General features: G+C 38.2%; 3 protein-coding genes across 3 annotated transcripts; all 3 read left to right on the top strand.

The window, feature by feature from the left end:
• Positions 1-1,754: 1,754 nt before the first annotated feature.
• Positions 1,755-7,509, top strand: LOC146477207 (uncharacterized). Its single transcript, XM_085113497.1, has 3 exons — positions 1,755-1,959; positions 5,938-6,200; positions 7,052-7,509. Exons 1-2 carry the CDS (start codon positions 1,851-1,853, stop codon positions 6,195-6,197), a joined length of 369 nt encoding a protein of 122 aa, XP_084969623.1. The 5' UTR covers positions 1,755-1,850; the 3' UTR covers positions 6,198-6,200; positions 7,052-7,509.
• Positions 7,510-10,461: 2,952 nt separating this feature from the next.
• Positions 10,462-16,011, top strand: LOC146477206 (uncharacterized). Its single transcript, XM_085113496.1, has 3 exons — positions 10,462-10,656; positions 14,686-14,967; positions 15,666-16,011. The coding sequence occupies exons 1-2, from the start codon at positions 10,548-10,550 to the stop codon at positions 14,946-14,948; spliced, it is 372 nt and encodes a 123-aa protein (XP_084969622.1). The 5' UTR covers positions 10,462-10,547; the 3' UTR covers positions 14,949-14,967; positions 15,666-16,011.
• A 1,768-nt stretch (positions 16,012-17,779) lies between these two features.
• Positions 17,780-19,425, top strand: LOC146477205 (manganese-dependent ADP-ribose/CDP-alcohol diphosphatase-like). The gene has a single exon (XM_085113654.1). It carries the CDS (start codon positions 18,182-18,184, stop codon positions 19,217-19,219), a length of 1,038 nt encoding a protein of 345 aa, XP_084969780.1. The 5' UTR covers positions 17,780-18,181; the 3' UTR covers positions 19,220-19,425.
• The last annotated feature ends 3,896 nt before the right edge of the window (positions 19,426-23,321 follow it).

Genomic DNA, 23,321 nt, shown 5'->3' with positions numbered 1-23,321 from the left:
TGAGTGCCGTTTATGTTAAGGAACCGTGACCCTATAACTGTAGGTCTATCTGTGGGTTTTAAACAGAGCCAGTTTTGTGACGACAGAGTTGAGGAAGTTTTTCGCCATACTATCGTTTCCATATCGTCTTTTCGCCGTCCTGAAATCTCTTGAAAACGGGATTAAACTGCGATCGTAACGTGTGCGAAAGTACCAAGCCCCGGTTGTTCAAAGAGAGGATAACTTTATCCAGTGGATAAATCGCTACCCAACTGTTTAAATTCACTCCAACTAATAATATTCAATCCCCTGTATAACGACTTATCCGCTGGATGACGTTATCCAATCTTTGAACAACTGGGGCCAGGATGCAGTGTGTCGCCAATACTCATTTCAAGATTGTGGCGAACTTGTAGGAGAAGAACCGTGACGTGAGCAACTTAGCTCTTTTTATGGGGGAGGTCCTAAAATACGATTGTTTATATGAGAAATTTTAAGAAGAATATAAAGATTAGTCAGGAAAATTAGTAACGGTAGGAACTAATTCCCTCCTGACTTTTTCGAGGTTATGTTGTGGACCGTTGGACGTTTTGGTCCAGTTCTAGGCCTAATAACGATTTGACAACTTGAACTCATTCGTACCTTCCCTAGAAGCTTATCAAGTGTGTTCTTCTAACATGATGCGTGGGTTTATAACAGGTAAACACACACCCACGTTTTTGTGTCTCTTGACCATTCCAGAAAGCGGGGGTGAAATATGGATCAACACAGCTTTTTCCGCTTTCAAGCAATGCTCTACGAAAACAAATGTTAGTGAATTGGCTGCTTATTGACCCTTTCATACCAAAGCTGATGAAGTTAATTCGCTTTACAAACTTCCTTACCTTTCTAACGATATCAATTATGACATATCAAAACACACCTTTCTCATATGGTACGATTCTTTGTTCTCAACACTTTTCTGCTTTGCCATGTATTCTTATCGGAAGCAGGTCTTAGGTGTTGATTCTTTTAAACAATTAAATTAGAAAAGGTAATAAAACATGTTTTCTTTTATCAAAATAAAACGCGTTTCAACAGTTTCAGCTGTCGTGTCAGGTTGAATTTATAATCAGTTGGATAAAGTTGCCGCAACAAATTGCAAGACATTTTGTGCGAAAAAAATAGCTTAGTGAGATAAGATAAGCACATGTAGGTCAAAGTAAATGGCTTGCGTAATCTGCTTTTTTTTGCGCTGTGCCTATTAGACTGCATTCACAGAAAATATTGACCAGAAACATCTGCCAGCGGGTGTTAAAAAAAAAAAAAAAAATTAAAGTCCCTTTCTGTCGCAACATGGTAATGGTGACTTTCATATGGTACAGTATAATAGGCCTCCGCGAGTTTCCAGAACCACCCTGGTCATTTGAAACTGTTTGCAGTGTTTTCAATACATTGCTGAGTTATTCAATCTCCTGCTTCTCTCGGACGAATTTTTGTGTCCTTTGAGCTTTCAAGAAAGCGGGGGATGAGTATGTATCAGAACAATTTTTTCCGCTTTGAAACCGTGCCCCACGGAGACAATTATTTGTGCATGTCTCTAAGCTCGTGATATTAATTCTCAATGCAAACACTCTTACAGTATTTATAATGTCAGTTGTGAGAATTTTGTGTTATATCAACACGCAATACCATGATTTGATGGGACTCCCTATTCTCAGCACTTGTGTGCATGACTATGTATTGACATCAGAAGGAGAATTTAGAGGTTAATTGGCTTTAAGAATTCAAATTAGAATTTGGTTTTCAAAACTCTTGAAACCTACCGAGCTTTGCCAGTCATTACTTCACAAAGCTACAGCTAACAGGGAGCTGCTTCGACGGCGAAGAAAATGAAGATTGCCATTGTGATTTTACTTTTCATCTCTGTTTCTTGGGCGAGGACCTTAAAAGAAACAGTGAAAGATGATCCAGCAAAAAAGCTGGGAGGGCTTGTGGAAGGTAAAACTACTTCTCTCTTGTTCAAGCCGCTTTCTTAATTATTCATGCATCTATCTTCGCTATACTGGCAGCCTTTTACATTTTGAGACAAATTTTTTTTCTAGCTCCTAGTGTCATGCAATCTTCGTTAGACGGACAATCAATTCTGCTTTTGAAAGCCGGTCAATTACTTGAAAGTTTTGTTAGTGCCATCTTGAAGATTCAAAGTACCCACGAAGACTTAATTTGCCGGAGACGAAAAAACCCTTGGTAAAACTAGCAGTCCTAAACTTCTGGTCAAAGCTTGCATCATTTCGGCAAAAGAATCTCTCGGAGTGTTGTATGAGCCACGAAAAGTCAGGTTACTAACATTCAGTAGAGTTTGTCCATCAACCTGTTGAATGCCACGTCACTGAAAGTTGCTCCTCTACTAAAAAAATTATCAAAGGATTTTTCTGTCTATTTCACGGAAATAAATTTACTTCAACAAAAGCAATTAAAGATGGTTTAACTTGTACTGTCGGTTTATGAGCTTGCAGAAGCTTGTTCGGACCCCTATTTCCAGTATATTTGACATAACAAGTCCCCCTAGCTAAAAGTGCACCACAATGAAAAACGGAAACAACAAATACTGTTTTTTTTTTGACGGAACAGTCAGTGACTGTATGCCGAGTATTAAGGGAAAGATATTTGACAAGATTTGATCACAGACAAACTAGATCGGGTCTTTTACCATTATCTCGTAAATTAAGTTTAATTAACATTTTTTCCGCATTCAACAATGAATTGGACAAGTGGGATGAAATGTTTTGAAATCGATTTGCTATATTTAATCTTACAAAGCCCCCTGAGAAGAAAAAAAAGACAAAACGGCTTCCCAGGTAAGTGACCTCAGCGTGGTCTACCATAGAAAATTACATTTTTCCGCCTACATGGAGTGGGTGTTCTGGTAGGAACATAGTTGGTTTTAAAATTCACAACGCTTATTTATTATGCATCGCCTGATACTGGTATTTTCCTTGCTTACACTGTGTGCTTTAAAAATCCGATATAGGTATTCCTTGATATCAGTATATTGCTCAGCACAGTGATTGTCGAAAGACTGTTAATTGTTAAATAAATCAACAAAAACTGTCTTCGGACTTCTCTAAAATTCCGAACAGCGTCGATTTTTATACTGATTAATTTAGTACAAGCAACCAACCACAGCGTGAGACGAAACGTGAAAAATATCATTCAGACGCACGTAAAGAAGCTCAAAATCTTAACAAGAACGTCGTACCTCCTTTTACACAAACTGAACAGTGACCAACCTTTCGTCGTACAGATCGGGCTAACACTGCAACAGCTGGACATTTCTAGCTAGTTGGTTTGACTCACTCCATCTTCCCGCCCCGGGTCAACAAATCAGATGTCTTTACGTGTTTTGAACTTAAATTAATCAAAAGTTCAAAAAGAATTTAATGATCGGAAAAAAATGATCCCTGGTCAGTAATCTAATCACTTTTTATTTTTCATTTCTTAATAAGGATTCTGAAAGCTCTAGCAAAATCGTGCAAATTTATACCCCCAAACACTTGTGTCTTCCTGCAGCCCAATTACGTCAAATAGTGTTTACAGTGCAAATACTAACTTCAACCTTACAAGGAAGAACAATTTTGAAAGTTTCAGTTCGAGGCATACCCAAGCTGTGATGATTTTTACTGACTAAATAACTGTAGATAGATGTAGAAGTCCTTCATTAAACTTTCCCTACGTACTCGTCTTTTCGTTATTTTTTCTTATTTTGTTTACCGAGTTTGTGGACCTTTTTGGTCTTCTCTCTTTCTGCGGGGAAACTTGGAATTTAACCTTCGGGCAAAGTAGAAATTTTAATTGCATAGTCTGAGCTGGTCTTTTGCACATAACTCGAAGACATTCGATTCAAGTTTACTCATGTATGCGTGCATTCAAGGATCTTTTGCTTCCCTGCTTCACTACCCAACTGCCAAGAACGGTTCGAACATCGCCGGTCAAAACTGATGAAATTATGAGTGGGGCGACTGGCGTACCATTACAAAGCGCGCATAAAATTCAGTTGACACAAATTAAGTGAAGAGGAGAAGAAGAGGTGTTTAGCTTAGTAAATATGATAGCATTCAGCAACAAATCTTATTTATTCACCACTGATGAATATTTTCTTATCTTCATATTTCAAGAGCCCGCGAAGTAAATTTTTCTAGTGTAGTTGACGACAACTGTACCGCTTGGTTTGAAAGCAGAGCATACAATGAGAACAATCATATAAGAATCTCTGAAATGCAGAAATATTTTTTGTGGTCGAGGAATATAATGGAGCAGGTGATGTGGGTGGAAAATTGTTTCCCGGTGGGTAGTCAACAACGTGTGACAACATGATTGGTGCACGGTACAAACACGCAAACGCAAACGTGTTTCCGCGCAAACGCATCTGATCTATCATTACACGTCATTGTACAAAGTTTATTGTCATGCTTGCATGAAATATCGTCAAAATATTTACCTGTTCGAGGTGTGTGAATTCCAGAATTGTTTCCAGTAAACGACTTCGATGCTAAAAAAATAAAAAAAAAAATAAAAAAATAAAAAAATGACGCTCGGTTTGTCATGTACACGCGTGTTAAAATCTGTCTCGCGAGGGTTTACACGACAAGGTAACGCAGCCCATTTTCCAATCATTTTTCACATCTGGCATTTTATTTCAAACTATGTCTGGGAAACCAAACATCTTTTAAAAGCTCGTGGTAAAAAAAATAAATTTAAAAAAAAGTTGTGCGCCTGCTGGGTACTACCAAGGTTTGCTTGAGAAAAGATAACTGCTGCCAAATACGATGAAAATAAATGCTGTTGGCATCATTTTATAGAAGAGAGTTTTTGCTATTGTTAAAAATTTAGAAATTTCTGAAATTTTCAAAATACATGCAATGTTGATTACTTGAATTCGTAACAGGAGATCCAGGTTGTCTTTTACCTCATACCTTTAAGCACATTCATTATATGGAAAATCCTATGCTCATTCAACAAAACATATTTAAAACAACGGACACTGAAAATCGCAAGACTACAAATCTCTTTTGACAAAGACTTGAAAAGGCCATTCTGAGAAAAACGTCTCGATAGTTAAAATAATGATATCCTATCGTTGTCCTAAAGATTTCGCGAAAAAAAAAAACTGTTTTGCAAAGGGATAATAAAAAAGACAAAAAAGACAGAATGCTCAGTGTTTGTTGCCATGCTAACGAGATACGTCTCATATACCAGCCGCTTGTTTGCACATTTGTGAATAGCAATCGTCAGACAAGATCTTACTGAGTTGATCAAAGACAATTTACTACCCTGTCATAATATACGATATTATAATTCTATATCAGATAAGTACTGTATTCGTATCTTATCGGTGACACCGATAAGTAACTGTACATAGTAAGCCTTGTTGGCAAGCTAAAGTTGTTGATTGTTGTATTTTACTCAAAGACACCGCCTTGTCACTCAAATTCAAGTTCAAATAAAGCTTATGTTTATGTATGCCTGCTCCGTTGATTTTAATTTATAGAATTGGAATACATGAAAACTTGCCATGTTCTCAACGTTGACTTTTTATTAACACTAAACTAGTCTCAAGGGCAAATTACACTTGTCTGAGTTTGTTATTATTGTTTATTTTTACAGCTGAATTATCAGTTTTCGAAATGAAAAAGATGCAAATATCAGTGATGTCGAAACATCTTTCAGAGCTTAAAATCTCTGTAAAATGTCTGAAACTGTACCTACGCCGTCTCTTTTTTGTTTTTGCCTTCATCCAGGCTTGTGAAATACACAGCTTGCTATGCTTAAAAGAAATCCTCAAGTCCCTAATCCTTAAATCAGAAGTCCAGTCCTTAAAATACCGGTTACTAGTACCTGCGAGATTTGCACAACTAAACACGATGGAGGTAAATTAAGACCCTTTCATACCGAAACTTCTTCTTTTATAATTTACAGATGAAATCGTCATCCCTGACCAATCCAGATCTGATGCTTCAGAAGAGCTGGATAAACTCCAGGATAGTGATATAATGAATGGAGAAATGAACGACCTGAGTTTCGGCGTGGAAGGCGATGGATCTGGCGAGAACCCAAATCCTCCTCGTGGGCCCTGTCGCAAGCCCACGCGTGCGCCAAGCGAAGGCTCAGTCGCAACCAACGTCCGTCCAGGCAAGCCACCCAAGCCAAGTGATAGGCGTAAACCCTGTCAAGACTGACAAGTACGTAAAATGTAGCTTTTAAGTATAGAGAAGCTTTTAATTGAGTGTCGAAAGTAATAGATTGCTTTGGTTTTGCCTCACTGCGCTCTGCGATTGGTTGGCAAAGTTCGCGCCATATTCTAAACCAATAGAAAGCCAAACCAAAACCATATCGTACTTGCTTCGAATCTGAGCAGCAGAAGCGTGAACATCGCAATGAACCAATCACAAGTTGTGATTAGTTCATTGTTCTGTTTACGTCTGTTGTCATTGGTCAAAGTTATAACTATGGTTTTGGTTTTATGACACTCAATCAAAAACCTGAAAATTGTCTCTGTTATGCATTGGATTGATCGCCTTTATCTTGTTACAGGGGACTTTGGATCTTGTTAGATCCTTTTATTTGATTACCCCAGTCACTATCATGTTACCTGAAGAAGTTTTCGAAGTCTCAGATGAGTTTGGGTACTAAGTCTGGGTTCGTCCAACTCTTTTTAAACAGGATAACGTCATGTATTGTTCTTTTTTACGTTTTTGGTTAATAATGTTCTGAAATAAGTAAATACGTACCAATTCTCATACAACAAATGCTCCTGAAACGACAAGAGTCTAAGAACTTACAAAATTAGTCCGTCGGTATTTTTTAAGCGGAAAAACTCGCGCTGAATCCCGGCTTTGCAATGTGTATTTTCGCCCGTCATAACGAAAAATAACGACACGTAATATAATAAAGACGCAATTTGACAGAGCGGCGACAGTGCACTTAATTAGGAATCAGAAACAATTAAGGGATGTAGTGTTCCGTCACTTGGCATCTGACTTAAAGCTTATCACATCATGAGTAATACTGTTTATCTGTTTTCGTCTTTCAGGTCTGGCAAGGAAGCTCGATGACTACAGCCAGAGCGTTTTTCTAGATTTGATTTTGATTGTTATTAATAGCTTTAAATCGACTACTTTTTCTTAGATGAGAATGTGTTCTCCTAATTATACCTCGCTGAATGTCAAGCGTGCACTTAGGGAACAGATTGGGTGATGAGCCCAAAAGCTGTTTGCTTAGGAAGTTAGAATCCAGCCTCGTTCCCAGGGTCTCTCTTCTTCCCACTCCTCTCTCGCCCTTGGGGGCAGAGAGATCCTGAGAACGAGATTGGTTAGAGTCTGTGTTTGGCTGTTGACACCACGTTTCTAATTTTCGGAGACAGACAAACTTCTGTGACCGTCGCTAAAACAGCTGAAAATGAGACTAGAAGAAAAACAAACTATTCGTTTAGTAAACAATACGTTTATATGCGTGCACTTTTTTAAATCACAATAAAAATATTAACTCAAATGTGTTCTAGCGTTGTTCACTTAAAAACCAGGTTCATTGATTTATATGTACCATGGCCTCCTTAAATGAGAAGTGAAAATAACGGGAGATTGTTTTCAACTTTCGCCTGATAGCTGAACGTATGCTTAGAAACAAACATTGCGGCGGGAGGGGGGAATGTGACCGGGGATTTTCAGTTGCTGTGTTCTGGTGAAACTATACCATCTGCTTGACAACGTACCCTTGTTCAAACATCAGAATTTTGCCCCAATCTGGCCAAGAAAAAAGAAGCGAGTGATCTAATTTTTCCAGTGCATATGCGAAAAACATGGCCATCTTTCTCGAGTTTGCAACCCGTTTCCCAAAGATAATTAAAGTAATACTGGCTTTTGTGTACCAGTTTTAAGTCGACAGGCAGCCTATGTAATGTCACTGGCTTTCCATTTAAAACTTTCCCTTTCCAGCTGTTACGTAACAGTACACAACAATACAGAGCTACCTCGAGGGACCTGGACTCGTGACCCTGCCGACGTGCAAATTGAATTCGGATTCAGTGCCGCTCGTTTCTCATTTTTCACTCGAACCACAAACTCCTCTTTCGTCCCGGTCACTTTAAGCCTATGAATTCGAAGCCATGTTTGTAGCTCAGGCTTCTTCCAGCTTTTAAAGTCATCGGTTTTCAAATCATTGCTTGTCTTATTGTTTTCTCCCATTATTCGTGTTCAAGCTCTGGGAGATCTGTACTTTCCACAGCCTCGCTTTGACGATAATTCTCCCCAGTCTCCATTGTGACGGTCCAAAGAACGTCTGTTCACTCCCCCCTTCACCGTTGGTTGTCGGCCTTTCCCATTAGATCGGCCTCGTGCCCGAAGACCTCACAGCAACATGTCTCACACATGGGAAAAGAAACGCCTGCCAAGAAAAGTTTTACAACGGCATTTTGTTTTCAAAATACAGTGTATCGAGCTTTTCTAACCAGATATTCAACAATGCACAAATAGGCTAGTCCTAGCTGCATTTAATTAATCCTCTTAAGAACTACAACAGTGCCAGACCTTCTTCTTTCTCCTCAATGAGCAGACCGCCTCTCGTCTTCTCCGACAAGAGAGACCTCCACATTCTAGTACGAGTGCAACTACAATTACGAGATTTAACTTCAAGTTTTTTTAGCGAAGCACTAACAAGAGATATATCCCAGGAATCGAAGCCTCATTTTACTCTTTGTAAGCGGCGAACTTGACGCAGCTGTTTTGCATGTGATTCTTTGAATCTGCTTTACCATTCTTATTGGAAGGAGGCAGGAGGTTTAAGATGTTGATTATTTTAAACAATTAATTTGTAAAAGCTCATGAAACAAGTTTTTTCTGTCATGAATATAAAACGCGTTTCAACAGTTCCAGCTATCATCGACGGGTTGAATTTATAATAAGTTGGATGAAGTTGTTTACAATGACGAAGTTCGTTATGTACAATGTTTCCCTGATTACACAAAAAAGCAACAAAACAAAACAAAAGAAAACAAAACAAAATTTCACCACTTCACAAGAAAGAGTGATAACAGTCAGGAGGAATGTTTTTATGAACATTTTCTCGCACAAGGTTGAGAGTCCGGTTAATGAAGTGCGCATTTTGCGTTTGTGCCTTAAACGAGTTTCCAGATGATGCAGTAGTTCGACTTTAATTATCACGTGAACAGAGCGTGCTATTAGAGTTACGTTTACGGCAAACGGCAGAAATGACCACGTGATCATGTTTATCCTACATTTGCCCCTCGCTGTTTCCAGTTTGTCAATAAAATTGAGTAGTTTTGCTAAGCATCAAAGGCCAGAATTATTCTGCGCTATTCTATATACCCATTGTTTCAAAAAAATATAAAAGCGAATCTCACGTTTGCCGTAAACGCGATTCTAAATCTCTCTGTTAACGTATTTTGACACGTGACATGGTGCGGAGAAACCCTTGAATGCTCTAAAATTACTTTTGTGGTTCCTATCACACTGAAAGATTTTAGAACTGTCTTACACTGGGCACTTCGTGAAACGTTTCTCACAATTTTTTCGCGCCGTTGCAAGTTAAGCAGTACGAAAATTTGCTGAGTGTCACAAGACCTGAAATGAATATGTCTCGCAAGACGCAACGTTTATGTTGCAGCAAGAGGTGCCCTAGTCTACTTCTCAAAGAATTGCGGATACGCCCTACCCCTACCCCCTCCAAAACAACAATAACAAAATTGCGAGACATGTTCACATTAGGACATGTTGCCCAAGCAATTTTTCTGCAACTTGTGCCGCAAAAAAAATAAAAGAAACTTTTTGCGGGTAAAAGAATTGCTTATATCATAATAAGTGAGAATTAAGCACATGAAGGTCAAAGTACATGGCTTGCGTCATCTGCAGCTTATGAAAACAAAAACAAAAACGCTTCGTCATTTGTCTCCAGGCTGCATTGACAGAAATTATTTTCTGGAAACATGTGCCGGCGGGTAAAATAACAATTGTTTAAGTCCCTTTCCATCGCAACACGGCAATGATGACTTACATACAGTAGAGTATAATAGGCCTTTGCGAGTTTTCCGAACCACTCTGCTCAAATCCCGTTCCCTTCAAATTTAAAACTGTTTGCACTGTTTTGAGTTTCTTAATCTCCCGCTATTCTCGTACAAATTTCTGTGCCCATGGAGTGTTCGAGAAAGCGGGGGTCAACAATTTTTTCCGCTTTTTTCCGCTTTGAAACAATAACATACGGAGACAATTATTAGTGCACGCCTGTGCGCATTAACCCGTTTTCTAGCTTGTGATGTAAATTCTCATTGCAAACGATCTTACAGTACTTACAATGTCAGTTGTGAGAATTTTGTGATATATCAACGACGTACAGTATTAGATGGGACTCTATTCTTAGAACTTGTGTGCATGACTATGAATTTACATCACAAGGAGAATTTAGAGGTTAATTGGCTTTAAGAATTTCAATTAGAAACTCTTGAAGCCTATCGAGCGTTGGCAGTCATCAGTTCACGAAGCTACAGCTAACAGGGAGCTGCTTCGACGGCGAAAAAAATGAAGATTGCCATTGTGATTTTACTTTTCATCTCTGTTGCTTGGGCGAAGACTTTAACAAAAAGAGTAAAATATGATCCGGCAAAAAAGCTGGAAGGGCTTGTGGAAGGTAAACTACTTCTCTCTTGTTCAAGCCGTTTTCCGGCTTAATTATTCATGCATTTATCTTTGATATACCAGCCTTTTATATTTTGAGACATAAATTTCTGCAAAGTCTTTTTTGTAGTCCCTTGTCATACGATCTTCGTTAAAGGGAAAATAAATCTTGCTTTTGAAAGTGCCAATCACTTGAAAGTTTGGCAGTGTCATCTTGAAGATTCGAAGTACCTACGAAGAGTTGGTCGGCCAAAGATGTAAAAACCCTTGGTTAAACTAACAGTAGCTAACAGTCCTAATGTTTCTATTCAAAGCTTAGATCATTTCGGCAAAAGTATTCTTCGGAAAGTTTCTAGCTGTAAATTAAGGGTTTTTTTTAAAGCCACAAGGTTAAATTCTTCTAAATTTTTCGAAATTTCTGCAAAGTCTTTTTTTGTAGTTCCTTGTCATTCAGTCTTCATTAAAGGGAAAATAAATCTTGCTTGTGAAAATGGCAATCACTTGAAAGTTTGGCAGTGTCATCTTGAAGATTCGAAGTACCTACGAAGAGTTGGTCGGCCAAAGATGTAAAAACCCTTGGTAAAAGTAACCTTAGCTTACAGTCCTAATGTTTCTTTTCAAAGCTTAAATCATTTCGGCGAAAGTATTCCTCGGAAAGCTTCTCGCTGTAAATTAAGGTTTTTTTTAAAGCTACAAGGTTGTAACCTGTTGAATGCCTTGTCACAATGGCTTCTCTACTAATAAAATTATCAAAGGATTTGTCCGTCTATCATGCAACAAAAGCAGTTAAAGATGGTTTAACTTGTATTGTCGGTTTAGGAGTTTGAAGAAGCTTGTTCGGACCACTATGTACCCAACTAGCTACAAGCGCATCATAATGAAAAGAAAACGACAAATATTGTTTTTTTTTTCGACGAAACTACTCGAACTGCTCGGTTCGATTCAGTTCGATTGACTTCGATTATGTTCGATTAATGAAGCGTTCGATTTGGTTCGAGCAGTTTCGTTGGGATTTTTTTTGACAGAACAAAGTGACTTAAGGAAAGATATTTGACGAGATTTGATCACAGACAAACTAGATCTGCTACTTTTTTCACTATCTCGTAAATTAAGTTTAAATAGCATTTTTCCGCATCCAGCAATGATTGGACAATGGGTATTAAATGTTTTGAAATAGACTTTCTGTAATTAATCTTAAAATCTCTTGGGAAAAACAAAAACAAAAACAAAAAACAATCTAAACAAAGACGAAAACAAAACGGCATCCCTATGGGTGACTCAGCATGACTTACTAGAGAAATTTGCATTTTTTCCGCCTATATGGAGTGGGTGTTCTGGGTAGAAAAATAGTTGTTTTTAAAATTTACAACGCTTATTGCGGGTCTCCTGGTAACAGCATTTTCTTCGCGTTCATGCGCTTTTAAAATCCGATTTAAGTGTTCCTGATGTATTTAATCTTATATCAGTATATTCAAGACACTGAGTACATTTCCAGTGTCTTAATGCCGAAGGAGTTAATTAATTAATAAATAAAAAATAACAACTTTATACAAAAGCAATATTCAGACGAACACAAATTCGTATCCTATTGAAAAAAATTAATGGTCGGAAAGAATAATGTCCTTTATAATAATATCTAGGGCATCACTTTTTATTTTTCTCAACATAAAGGGTTCTGAAATGGGGGGAGTTTAAGCTCTACCAAAACAGCGCAAATTTATGCCCGAAACGCAAGTGTATTCTTGCAACCCAATTACGTAAAATAGGTTTCCAGTGCAAATACTAACTTATCTTTACAGTGGAAAACAATTTTGAAAGTTTCAGTCGAGGCATACGCAAACTGCGCCATGATTTCTTTCATTGAACTTTCCCTAAGCACTCGTTTTTTCATTATTTTGGTTTATTTTGTTTAATTGCCGAGTTTGTGGACCTTTTTTGTTGTTCTCTCTTAGTGCGGGGAAACTTTGGATTTAAACTTGAGGGAAAGTAGAGATTTAAATCGCATACTCTGAGTTGGCGTTTTGCGCATAACTCGAATACATTCGATTCAAGTTTACTCATCTCTGTTGCACTACCTAATTGTCAAAAATGTTTTAGTTCGCACGTGTTTAATCTAGTAAATACAGTAGCATTCAGCAACAAATCTGATTTATTCACCACCTTCGAAAATTTTCAGCTTGTAACAATAGATTTCATATTAACAGTCCACGAAGTAGGACGAAGTAGTAGTTCTTAACGACAACTGTACCGCTAGATTTAAAAGCAGAGTGTACGATATGAGCAGTTATTAAGAAATTCTAAAATGAGTATTTTTGCGGTCAGGGAATCTAGTGATGCAGGTTATGTGGGTGGAAAAAATATCTCATTTGGTAGTCAATAATTGCAACGGATAACAACATGATTGGTGCACGGTGCTGCCTCAGCCAGCGCCTTACATTTCCGATCAGTTCGCAAATGCGTGGAAAAAATCTGTCTGATCTTGTGTGGCATTTCACGACTATTTACAGCAATCGCTTGCATGAAACATTGTCAAAACAGTTTTCTGCTCGAGGTACGTAATGAATTCAGATAAGCCGGGTCCCGATTGGTTTTCTAAAAAAACGACATCAATGGTAGTAAAAATATTGGCGCTCGGTTTGTTCCACGCACACTCACTCAAATATCTGTCTCGCGAGGCGGTGATTACACAACAGCGTAATGGGAAACAAACCGGAAAAAAATAACGAGGGGGCACGTGAAAAAAAGCCCATTTTCCAATAATTACTCACATCTGGTATCTTACTAAAAAAAAACCCAACAAACAAACAAAACAAAAAATCAATGAAAACGTTTCAGGTCCCTAAATGTAACTTGATACTCATCATGGAATTGTGCCGCCTGGTGGGCACTGATAATGTTTACTTGAGAAAATATAACTGCTGCCAAATGTGACATAAACAAATGTCAGTCACATCATTTTATCGAAGAGAGATTGCTTATTGTTAAAAGTTTAGAATTTTCTAAAAATTTGAAATTACATGCAATGTTGATTGCTTGAATTCGTAACAGAAGATCCAATTCATCATATGGGAAAATCCTATGCTCATTCAACAAAACACACTTAAAACATGAGAAGTGCAACTCAGTCTACAAATCCGCCTCGAGATACCTTTTCTCAAAGACGTAAGAACGTCATTCAGAGTAAACATCTTGAGCTTTATCGTTTGGTTTACTGAAGATTTCGAGGACAAAACTTCAAAGCTAGCTAGGGACAAAAAGGACAAAAAAGACAGAAATGCTATGCCCATTTCCATGGTAACGAGATACGTCTCCTTTACATCTTGTTCTCTTCGTTCGCACATCTATAAATTAATAGCATTCTTCAGAAAAGATCTTATAATTTGATCGACGACGATATTTGCAAAGGCAATTACCCCGGCTAAGCGTTGTAGTCTGATTAATGTTGAACTTAAATAATTGCATGTAAAATAGTTTTTTTAATCATAGTATACGATTTTAAAATGATATATTAGCGGACATAGAAAACAGTTGCATTTTTATTTTATGGGTGTCACTCAAATTCGACTTATAGTAAAGTTTATGTTTATGCATGTATGCTCAGTACCGTACACGAAAACGTGCCATGTTCTCAACATTGATTTTTTGTTAACACTAAAACTAGTCTCGAGGGCAAAATACTCTAGTGTTATTTTGTTATTATTGTTTATTTTTACGGCTGAATTATCAGTTTTCGAAAGTGACGCACTGCATATTTGCGGCAAATATCAATTTTGTCGAAGACATCTTTCGGGGGTCAAATCTCGGTAAAACGTCCGAGACAGTCTGCGACAGCATCTATGCCTCCTCTTTTTGTGTTGGTCTTTATCCAGGCTTGTGAAATATATCACTTGCTAATCCTGAAGTCCCCATTCCCGGCCTTAAATCAGAAGTCCAGTCCATGGAATATCAGTTACTGGTACCTGCGTTTTTTTACACAACTAAACACGAGGGAGGGGAAGTTGGACCCTTTCATACTTAAACTTCTTCTTCCATAACTTTACAGATGAAACCGTCATTGCTGACCTATCCAGGTCTGATACTTCAGATGAGCTGGATAAACTCCAGGATAGTGATATACTGAATGGGGAAATGAACGACCTGAGTTTCGGCGTGGAAGGTGATGGATCTGGCGGGAACCCACCTCCTACTCGTAAACCACGATGTCGCGGGCGCCGTCGCGGGCGCCGCTGTCCTAAGCCCACTCGTAAGCCAAGGCGCAGGCCCAGTGGCAAACGTCCAGGCAAGCGGACCCAAGCCAAGTCGTAAACCCCGTCGACAATGACAAGTACGTAAATAGACGTCGCTATCAGGAATAGAGAAGTTTTGAATTGAGTGTCGAAAGTGATTTGGTGATTGCTTTGGTTTTGCCTTACTACGCTCTGTGATTGGTTGGCAAAGTCGGTTCGCGCCATATTCTTAACCAATAGAAAGCCAAACCAAAACCTTGAATTGTGATTCAGTGGTTTATTGTTCCGTTACATCTGCTGTGATCGATTGGCAAGTAATAACTATGGTTTTGGTTTTATGACACTCTATCAAAACCCTCTTGCTCGCCTTTATCTTATTGCAGGGGACTTTGGATCTTGTTAGATCCTTGTATTTGATTACCCTAGTCTCCGTCATGTTTTGCCGACGAATTTGTCAAAGTCTCGGATGTGTTTGGGTACTAAGTCTAGGTTCGTCTCAGAACTGCTTTTTGAAAGAGGTCACGTAAAGCATTGGCTTTTTTTATTTACGTTTTTGGTTCAAAAATGTACTGAAACAAAAAATGCGTACCATTCCTCTTACAACAAATGCTCCTAAAACGACGAGAGTGATAAAGACACTTTGATTTTTGAACACGCAATTTGACAGAGCGCCGGCAGTGCAGCAATAATGCAATTAAGGAATGTAGTGTTCCGTCACTTGGCACTCCTGCCCTGAAGCAAATTGCGGATGCTTAATCTCAACATGAGTAACTTTTTTGCTGTTTTCGTCTTTCAGGTCTGGCAAGGAAGCTCCAAGACTACAGCCAGAACATCTTTCTTGATTTAATTTTAGTTTTTATTAATAGCTTTAAATCGATTAATTTTTTCTTACACGAGTCTATGTTCTCCTTAGTATCCCTTGGTGGGATTCTGTCGGCATGTCAAGCGGCGTACACTTAGGGAAAGGATTGGGTGATGATCCTAAAGGCTGTTTGCATGGGAAGATAGAGTCACCAACTTTCTAATTTTCCGAGACAGCTTAAAATGAGACTAGAAAAAAATATCAAACTATTCGTTTAGTAAACAGTGTGCTTCAGTATGCGTGCACTTTTCTATAATCACAATAAAAGTATTTACTCAAATTTGTTCTTGCGTTGTTCTCATTAAAGACCAGGTTGATTAATATGTACCATGGCTCCATAAATGAGGAGTGAAAATAACGGGAGTTGCATGTTTTCAACATTCGCCAGGCAGCTGATTTCAGATCACCTTCAGCCTGCGCGCATACACGTCTGCTTAGAAACAAACCTTAATGGGAATGTGACCGAAATTTTGCGCGCTATGTTTTTGTAAACCTTTACCGTCTGTTTGACAACGTGAAGCAAAGTTCTGACGTTTGACTATGTTATTTTCAGTTTGTATATTAATTTCATTAATTTATAGTGTCCCCAATGATTAGCGCTACAGTGCCAAATACTTCGACACTTAAATAAAGTCATTTATTATTATTATTTTTTTTCAGCAAGGATACGCTGACAAGGTAATTTTTCTCAGAAGCAAACACTGATCAATTTTTTCTAATTTTTCCAGTGCATATGCGAATATTGCAGTTCAGTTTGCGATCCATTTCATGGATAATTATGAAATACTGGTGTTTGTGTACCAGCAGACCGCCAGAGTATATTTTCTGGTTATTTAAAGTGGCACAAATATAGGTGTCATTATCCTTTAAAGCTAATAACAGATGTGACACCGCCAGGAGAAGTATTGCAACAACTTTATAAGAGTAATGAAATAAAAAAGAAAAAAAAAACAACAACAACAACAACAAAAAACAAACAAGCAAACTAACAAATTGAGAAAGCAAATGGAATCAGAATGTAACAAACGAAGAGCAAAACAAAAAGAAACAATAACATCTGAAGACGAGAACTTATCCAATCCGCAGTTTAGTAATTCGTTACGTTTTCGCGATGATCGATTGACGAATCTTGTAGAAAACCTTAAAAATTAATTAGGCTTGGATACATGGCCACTCTACAGTACAATTTTGCGTTATGGGAACTCAAGCCCGTCAATAAATTTTCCAGGAGCCCTTCACATGGGCTGATGATTGTCGAATAAACAAAAGGACAACTTGTTCTATTTCTGCTCTGACGGAAAGCAAGTCGACCATGCTACACTGAGTCCAGTGAATCAGTGTCAGATGATCTCTGATTTCTTAATATTGCTAACCATTCTTCGTTGCATCTTTTTTTAATTTATTACTAGTCTAATTTGGCAACGTCTTCACTTCTGAATTTGAGCGTTGTGCATACCTCGGAGCACTAAAAACTAAGCTCTTGCTTTTTTGACTTTTTCACATAGACTTTCGGTGTACGTTCGTGACTTTGGTTCAACCACTGTTTTAATTTAACTGAAATTAAATAAAAATGTCGACTTCTAACTGCTATAATAAAAATTCGCGTTCCCCCCGCCAAATAAAAGCTGATAAGAATTATATTAAAACAAGAGTAACCGTGCAAAAATCTCTTCCCGCGTTCACTTAATCAGTAACTTTTCCTTTCTAAAGAAGTTGCAAAGTAATATGTTTAACCTGACTCACTCCCATGTCCCATTTGTGACGTCATCGGTTTTAACGGGGTATGTTTGATAATCAGCCAATGCAGTTCATTGCCATCGTACAAATCATGTCTGCGATTGGATGATCCGACCGAACGAACTGGCCGGGTTACACACAAAAAGGAATTAAGGAATTCTCCCTAGGAAGATGGAACAAAACAAAAACAAAAACAAAAACAAACATAAAAATAAATAAATAAATAAAATAGTAAAAACGAAAGTAACGGGACAGAGCACAAAAGAATCGAAAAGCTTTTTTACACTATGTAATTGTGCGCACGCTCTTGTGCTAGCCTAGTTCCTGTACAGCTTTCTCGGACGAAGGGCCAGAGAAGCCTATAAATTACGCAATGCACGCTCGAGATAACAGAAAATTCTACTTCCCGCCAAGCTTGAAGCTATGTATTTTCCGAAAACCTCTAGGAGGTAAGACGGAGACACTTTGAGAGGAAAAGAAAAAAGAAAAGAGGAACAACAAGGAACTTCTCATGGCGGGAAAATTCCCTAACCTCGTTTCCAAGAGAATGAAGGGAAAACCCCGCTGACAAGCAAAAGAAAAACCCGCTGACTCAATCAATTATTATTTACTTCATCTAACATGGCGGATTAAGACCTGTTTGTTTCTCTCTTTACAGTATTATCCTTTTTCTAGGCCAAGGAAAGTGAAAATATAAAAAAAATCGATCCACAATGGACAGTGAACCGAGTCATGAGCGTGATCCCTTGTTCTCGTTTGGCTTGATTACGGATATTCAGTATGCTGACATCGACGATCGCCAGAACTTTTCAAAGACAAAGTGGAGACGATACCGCAACGCGTTGCCCTGTTTACAGAAAGCAGTGACACATTGGAAAGAAGAAAAGCCTTCACCGATGTTTATAATACAGCTTGGAGATATTATTGATGGCTTCAATTCAGGACTAGTGGATGCACATGACAATGAACGAAATTTCTCTAAAGAAGCTTTAGACGCTGTCATGAAAGAATTTTCCAAGCTTCCTTCTTGCATACCAGTTCTCCATAACGTAGGAAATCACGAGCTTTATAACTTCTCGCGCGAAGAGCTTGAAAAATCGGTTCTTCATCCCGCCAACAAATGCCTTCACTTGAATGAAAGTATCCCGGTTGGAAGCAGTGATACAAGCAAACCGTTTTATTTTAGTTTCATTCCTCATCCCAAGTTTTGCTTTGTGTATCTGGATAGCTATGAAATTAGCATTCTTGGGGTGGATGAAAGTTCCCAGCAATATAAGGAAGCAATTGGCATCTTGCGCAAATACAACCAAAATGATGATCTTCACAGTCCAGAGGGTCTAACAGGACTTGAGCAGCGTTTTGTTAAATTCAATGGAGCAATTACAAGTACTCAGCTGTCATGGCTTCACTCTGTTCTTACCCAGGCAGAAAAAAATGGTCAAAGAGCTGTGATATTTAGCCATGTCCCTTTCTACCCAAACATTGAACATCCAATCACACTTATGTGGAACTATCATGATGTGCTGGAGGTGTTGTGGCAGTTCAGGTGTGTAGTTGCTTGTTTCCATGGCCACAATCATGAATGGGAGTATGCAAGGGATGATCATGGAATTCATCACTGTGTTTTTGATGCCGTGGTTGAGGCACCACTGGATTCTAATGCATTTGCCACACTACATGTTAAAGATGACTCTATTGTCATCAAAGGTTTTGGTATCATACCAAGTCGAGTGCTGAAGTTTCATGATTAATGAAATGGCAATTGCTTTTTATTTTCAGCCAGCTAAATTTTTTTGGGGGGCCATAGCCTAAGGATTGGGTTGTTATTCAAAGAAAAGGGGTGACAATGAGATGTTTTTAATGACAAAAATATTCATAAAAGAAAAATAAGCTTGATACTGCCTAGATGAGAATTTGACAGTTTTCCTTGTACATGCATGTCTTCTCGATGGTCACCATTAATAGCCCACTTTGAAAATGAGTGATGGCCTGGGTCGAGAGTAACTGCCCAAGTGATTGTGGGATTGTTTGGGGGGACGCAAAAATGCGAAGATAATAGCCAACGTCCCCCCAAACCTTCCCACAATCGCTTGGGCAGCTACTCTCGACCCAGGCCATCACTCTTTTTCAAAGTGGGCTATGGTAATCTCCAACAGTTTCTAAAAATGGGCTTATTTAAGGATGGTGCCTACTAATACCGAAGTATTTTTGTCCGGTTTATGACTATGCGGGAAAAGCAGATCTTAGCAAGGGCTATTGGAATCCAAAAAGAAAATTGGGGGTAACCATACATTTTTTAGAGATAACTAAGCAGTAATATCTCTAAAATTCGCCAAAATATAAAGCAATGTATGGGATTTTTTCCTAAATTGACGCCTAATTATCTCTGAAAAATGCATGGTTACCCCCAATTTTCTTATGAGATACCAAAAGCATTTGCTAAGTTCTGCTTTCTCCGTATAGTTTTAAACCGCGCAAAAATATCCTTGTGTTAGTAGGCACCACCCATAGAAAACCCGAGTATCTCGAGATGCGCAGAACGTATGCGCAGTAACAATAGTAGGCACCGTCCTTAAATTTTTCAAGTCAATGTGATACATGTGCCATGCAAGTATGTAGCCATTTTTGGCATTGTTTCAATACCGACTCCAACACTATGTCATCATTGCTCAAGACTGAAAGTGATGTCATCTCAAGGTAAACTATGAGTTGAAATGAGATAAGATTACCTAAAGTAGTAGCTTTGATCAACCCTGCAATAACGCATTGGAATAACACATTTATTTCACAAACTAGTAAAAATATTACTCTGTTGGGAGTAATATTTTGTTTTGAATACTGCTCTTACCTAAACCACCTTTATTAGCAATTTTTATACTGGTATACCAATTTGTTATACCTGTTTTTTAAAACAAATACCTGGGGTGGAGGGTGTGTGTATGCGTGGGGTGGGGTTGAGGGAAGGGGAGGGGAGGCAGTTTTCCTTGTATGTCTCCTTGATGGTCACCATTAACGGTAATTTCCAACAGTTTCTTAGAATGGGCTTATATACATTTTTCAAGTCAATCTGATACATGTGCCATGCAAGTATGTAGCCATTTTTGGCATTGTTTCAATACCGACACCAACACTATGACATCATTGCTCAAGACTGATCAATGAGGTTGAATTTCTTTCATGTTTTTATTTTCATTGTGAGTGTTGGGTGCTATGCCCTTTTAGAAATATTGTATAATTTCAATTACCTTTGTGAACCAAAGGAACTGCACATGGGACATATATCTCATTGATATGATACATAGGAGGATTGTTCAGTAGTGAAAGATGTTGAAAATCTTGTCTCTAATATGCAAGATTGTGTGTTATTTTTGGGTGTAAAATAACAATAGTTCTTTTGAACATATTTTCCCAAACCTTGATAATTACATGTAGATACCATTTTGATATCTGAGTTTAGACTTGGCTAACAGATAGGAGACTTTTTTTTCAAAGTATGAGATTCCTTTACTTGAAGCAATGGAGGTTCTTAGATAATAACCCCTTACTAAAAAAAAAAACTTTTCAAAATAATTATTACCCCAGAAATTCACTTTTAATAAGTAAATGCCCCCTTTTGGGGCACAACAGAAATAAACATTATTGCCTGCTGCCTTAATTTACATCTACAGTATGAAATATGAAAGTAATATATTAGGAAACTGGTCATAACAAGTTTGTTTGAAGAGGACCCACTTTGTCTGGGGCAGGAGGGTTAACACCCCCACCTATCTTGTGAACATTACTGACAAAATTGTATTGGCCTTAAAATTTGATTTGACACAAATATTCAGCTAACAAGAGTCAGCATTGCAAGATAAACAAGAAAAGTGAGGTTTGAATCTCATTGTCATTTTTTACCACTAGATAGAGGGGTGGCTATGCAATAAAGACACCATCTTTTGAGGTTGAGGAAGGGGGGTGCTGGCAGACTCCACCATCTATTTTGGGGTTTAGTGGGTCCTGTGTCGAGTATACTAGTTTTGACCACTTTCCTTACTTTTTACATTTTGCCATTTCCAGTTGGTACTAATAAGTGATGGAAGATATCTGCTTTTGTTTAAGAGATTTCACCATTTAAATAGATGTTGAATTTACAAGTTGACTAAGTAATGGTAGCTGTTTAGGTACATCTGTTAAATTCACTGTGAATAATAAAGATTTGACTGGAAATTTCGAATCAGAAACTGTTATGTTGAAATTAATGTCAGTAGTTGTAAGTAATCAGTGAGTAGCTTTATCATGACATGGCACTGGTTGCATTGTCATAAACATTGCCCTTGTCATCATCATCATCATTACCACCACCACCAACCACCACCACCACCACCACCACCACCACCATCATCATCATCATCATCATCATCATCATCATCATCATCATCATCATCATCATCATCATCATCATCATCAATTTGCAGTACAATCTCCTGAGCAGATTGCTTCTGATTATGTGGAGTTCTTTTGAAACCAGAAACCATGTTACAAATACTTGAGACCATTGTATGTTTTATGTACCATTATGTGTCACATAGGGTGTTGCTTAGTAGAGCATTCAGTTGATGTGGATGGTTCCAGGATATTTGACTGTGAGTGGGATTGTAGTGGGGGTTGGGTGGGGGATTGACTGTTAACAAGGCACTAACAAATCAAGTGTGGAGTATGGGCTAGAACATGTGCACATAGAAATATTTGAATGAAAAAAAATAATAATCTGTTTACTATTGGTGCAGCAAAAATCAGGAGTGCTACCTAGCATGCAATGTATAATACATCCTCAGATCCCCTTTTCAATGAGTATTGTGTGGCTATGCATGGAAATTCTTTCAGTTGTTGTTGTATTCTAGATCCAAGTATCAATTCTCCAAATACCTTTGTGATACCCATGGACAAAACGGGAAGAATTTCCTGAAGTTCTTTTGCATCTGCTCGATGTGCTTGTTTTGATGTTCTATTTTACATGCTGTTATAATATTTTTGTATTTGTTGGCAGATTTGGGGAGGTGGTGAGCCAGCCAAATCCTCCTTTTCCAACTCCACCCTTCCCCCCCCCCCGCTCCCTCAGTTGTTTTAGAATTTACTCAAAGAAATGTTATGAGAGTTAACTGTGTTTCTTATAAAAAGGTGATATAATTCTTGCAGGCAATAATCAAATATAAAATTGGCTAAAAAATGATAATTCTGTCACACCTACGTCGGTAAAATATTCTTAAGGCCGTAAAAGGTAGTGTGATGGGGATTTGGTGACGTTTCAAATACCCAAAACATTTTTCTATTAACAGAGACCTGAAAATAATGATCCACGCTTGTCATAAAACCAGACCATTATTGCGTTCGACGTAGAAAGAACACACTCCTAATACAGATTGTATGGGACAATCAACTAATGAATGGGTCTTGGGACGCGTATCTGACATCCCTCGCAGATTTTGCAGGGGCCGATGACATCATCACCAACTTGGCAAAGGGGAGAGAGCCTGGGATAGAGATCAACGAGCACACTCCCTAATCTTTGATTATTACTAGTTTTTGTATTAAGACCGTGGGTGAGTGCCGCTAGCAATAAATGGACTGGGCCGCGAATGGATTGCAGCTTGACAATAGTTAGGCTAACCTTTTTCATGTTCTCGCATTTCCTTCTCTGGAATGTGCAGGAATTCAATTGATTCCTTCCTCTCGCTGTTCCAAATTTATTTTGTAACTAAATAAAGGTATTGTAGCACCATTTTCACCAAAAAAGGTCAAAATCCCCGCAATACTCGTAATGAGATAAGGTGTATTCATTTTAGTCACAAGCGCAAAGGTTTACCAACTCTA

Source organism: Pavona decussata, unplaced genomic scaffold (genome assembly GCF_977016875.1).
Source record: "Pavona decussata unplaced genomic scaffold, jaPavDecu1.1 SCAFFOLD_71, whole genome shotgun sequence".
NCBI classification, from domain to species: Eukaryota; Metazoa; Cnidaria; class Anthozoa; order Scleractinia; family Agariciidae; genus Pavona; species Pavona decussata.
The sequence above is the reverse complement of the archived record's forward strand: the minus strand, read 5'-3'. Positions and strand labels throughout refer to the sequence as shown.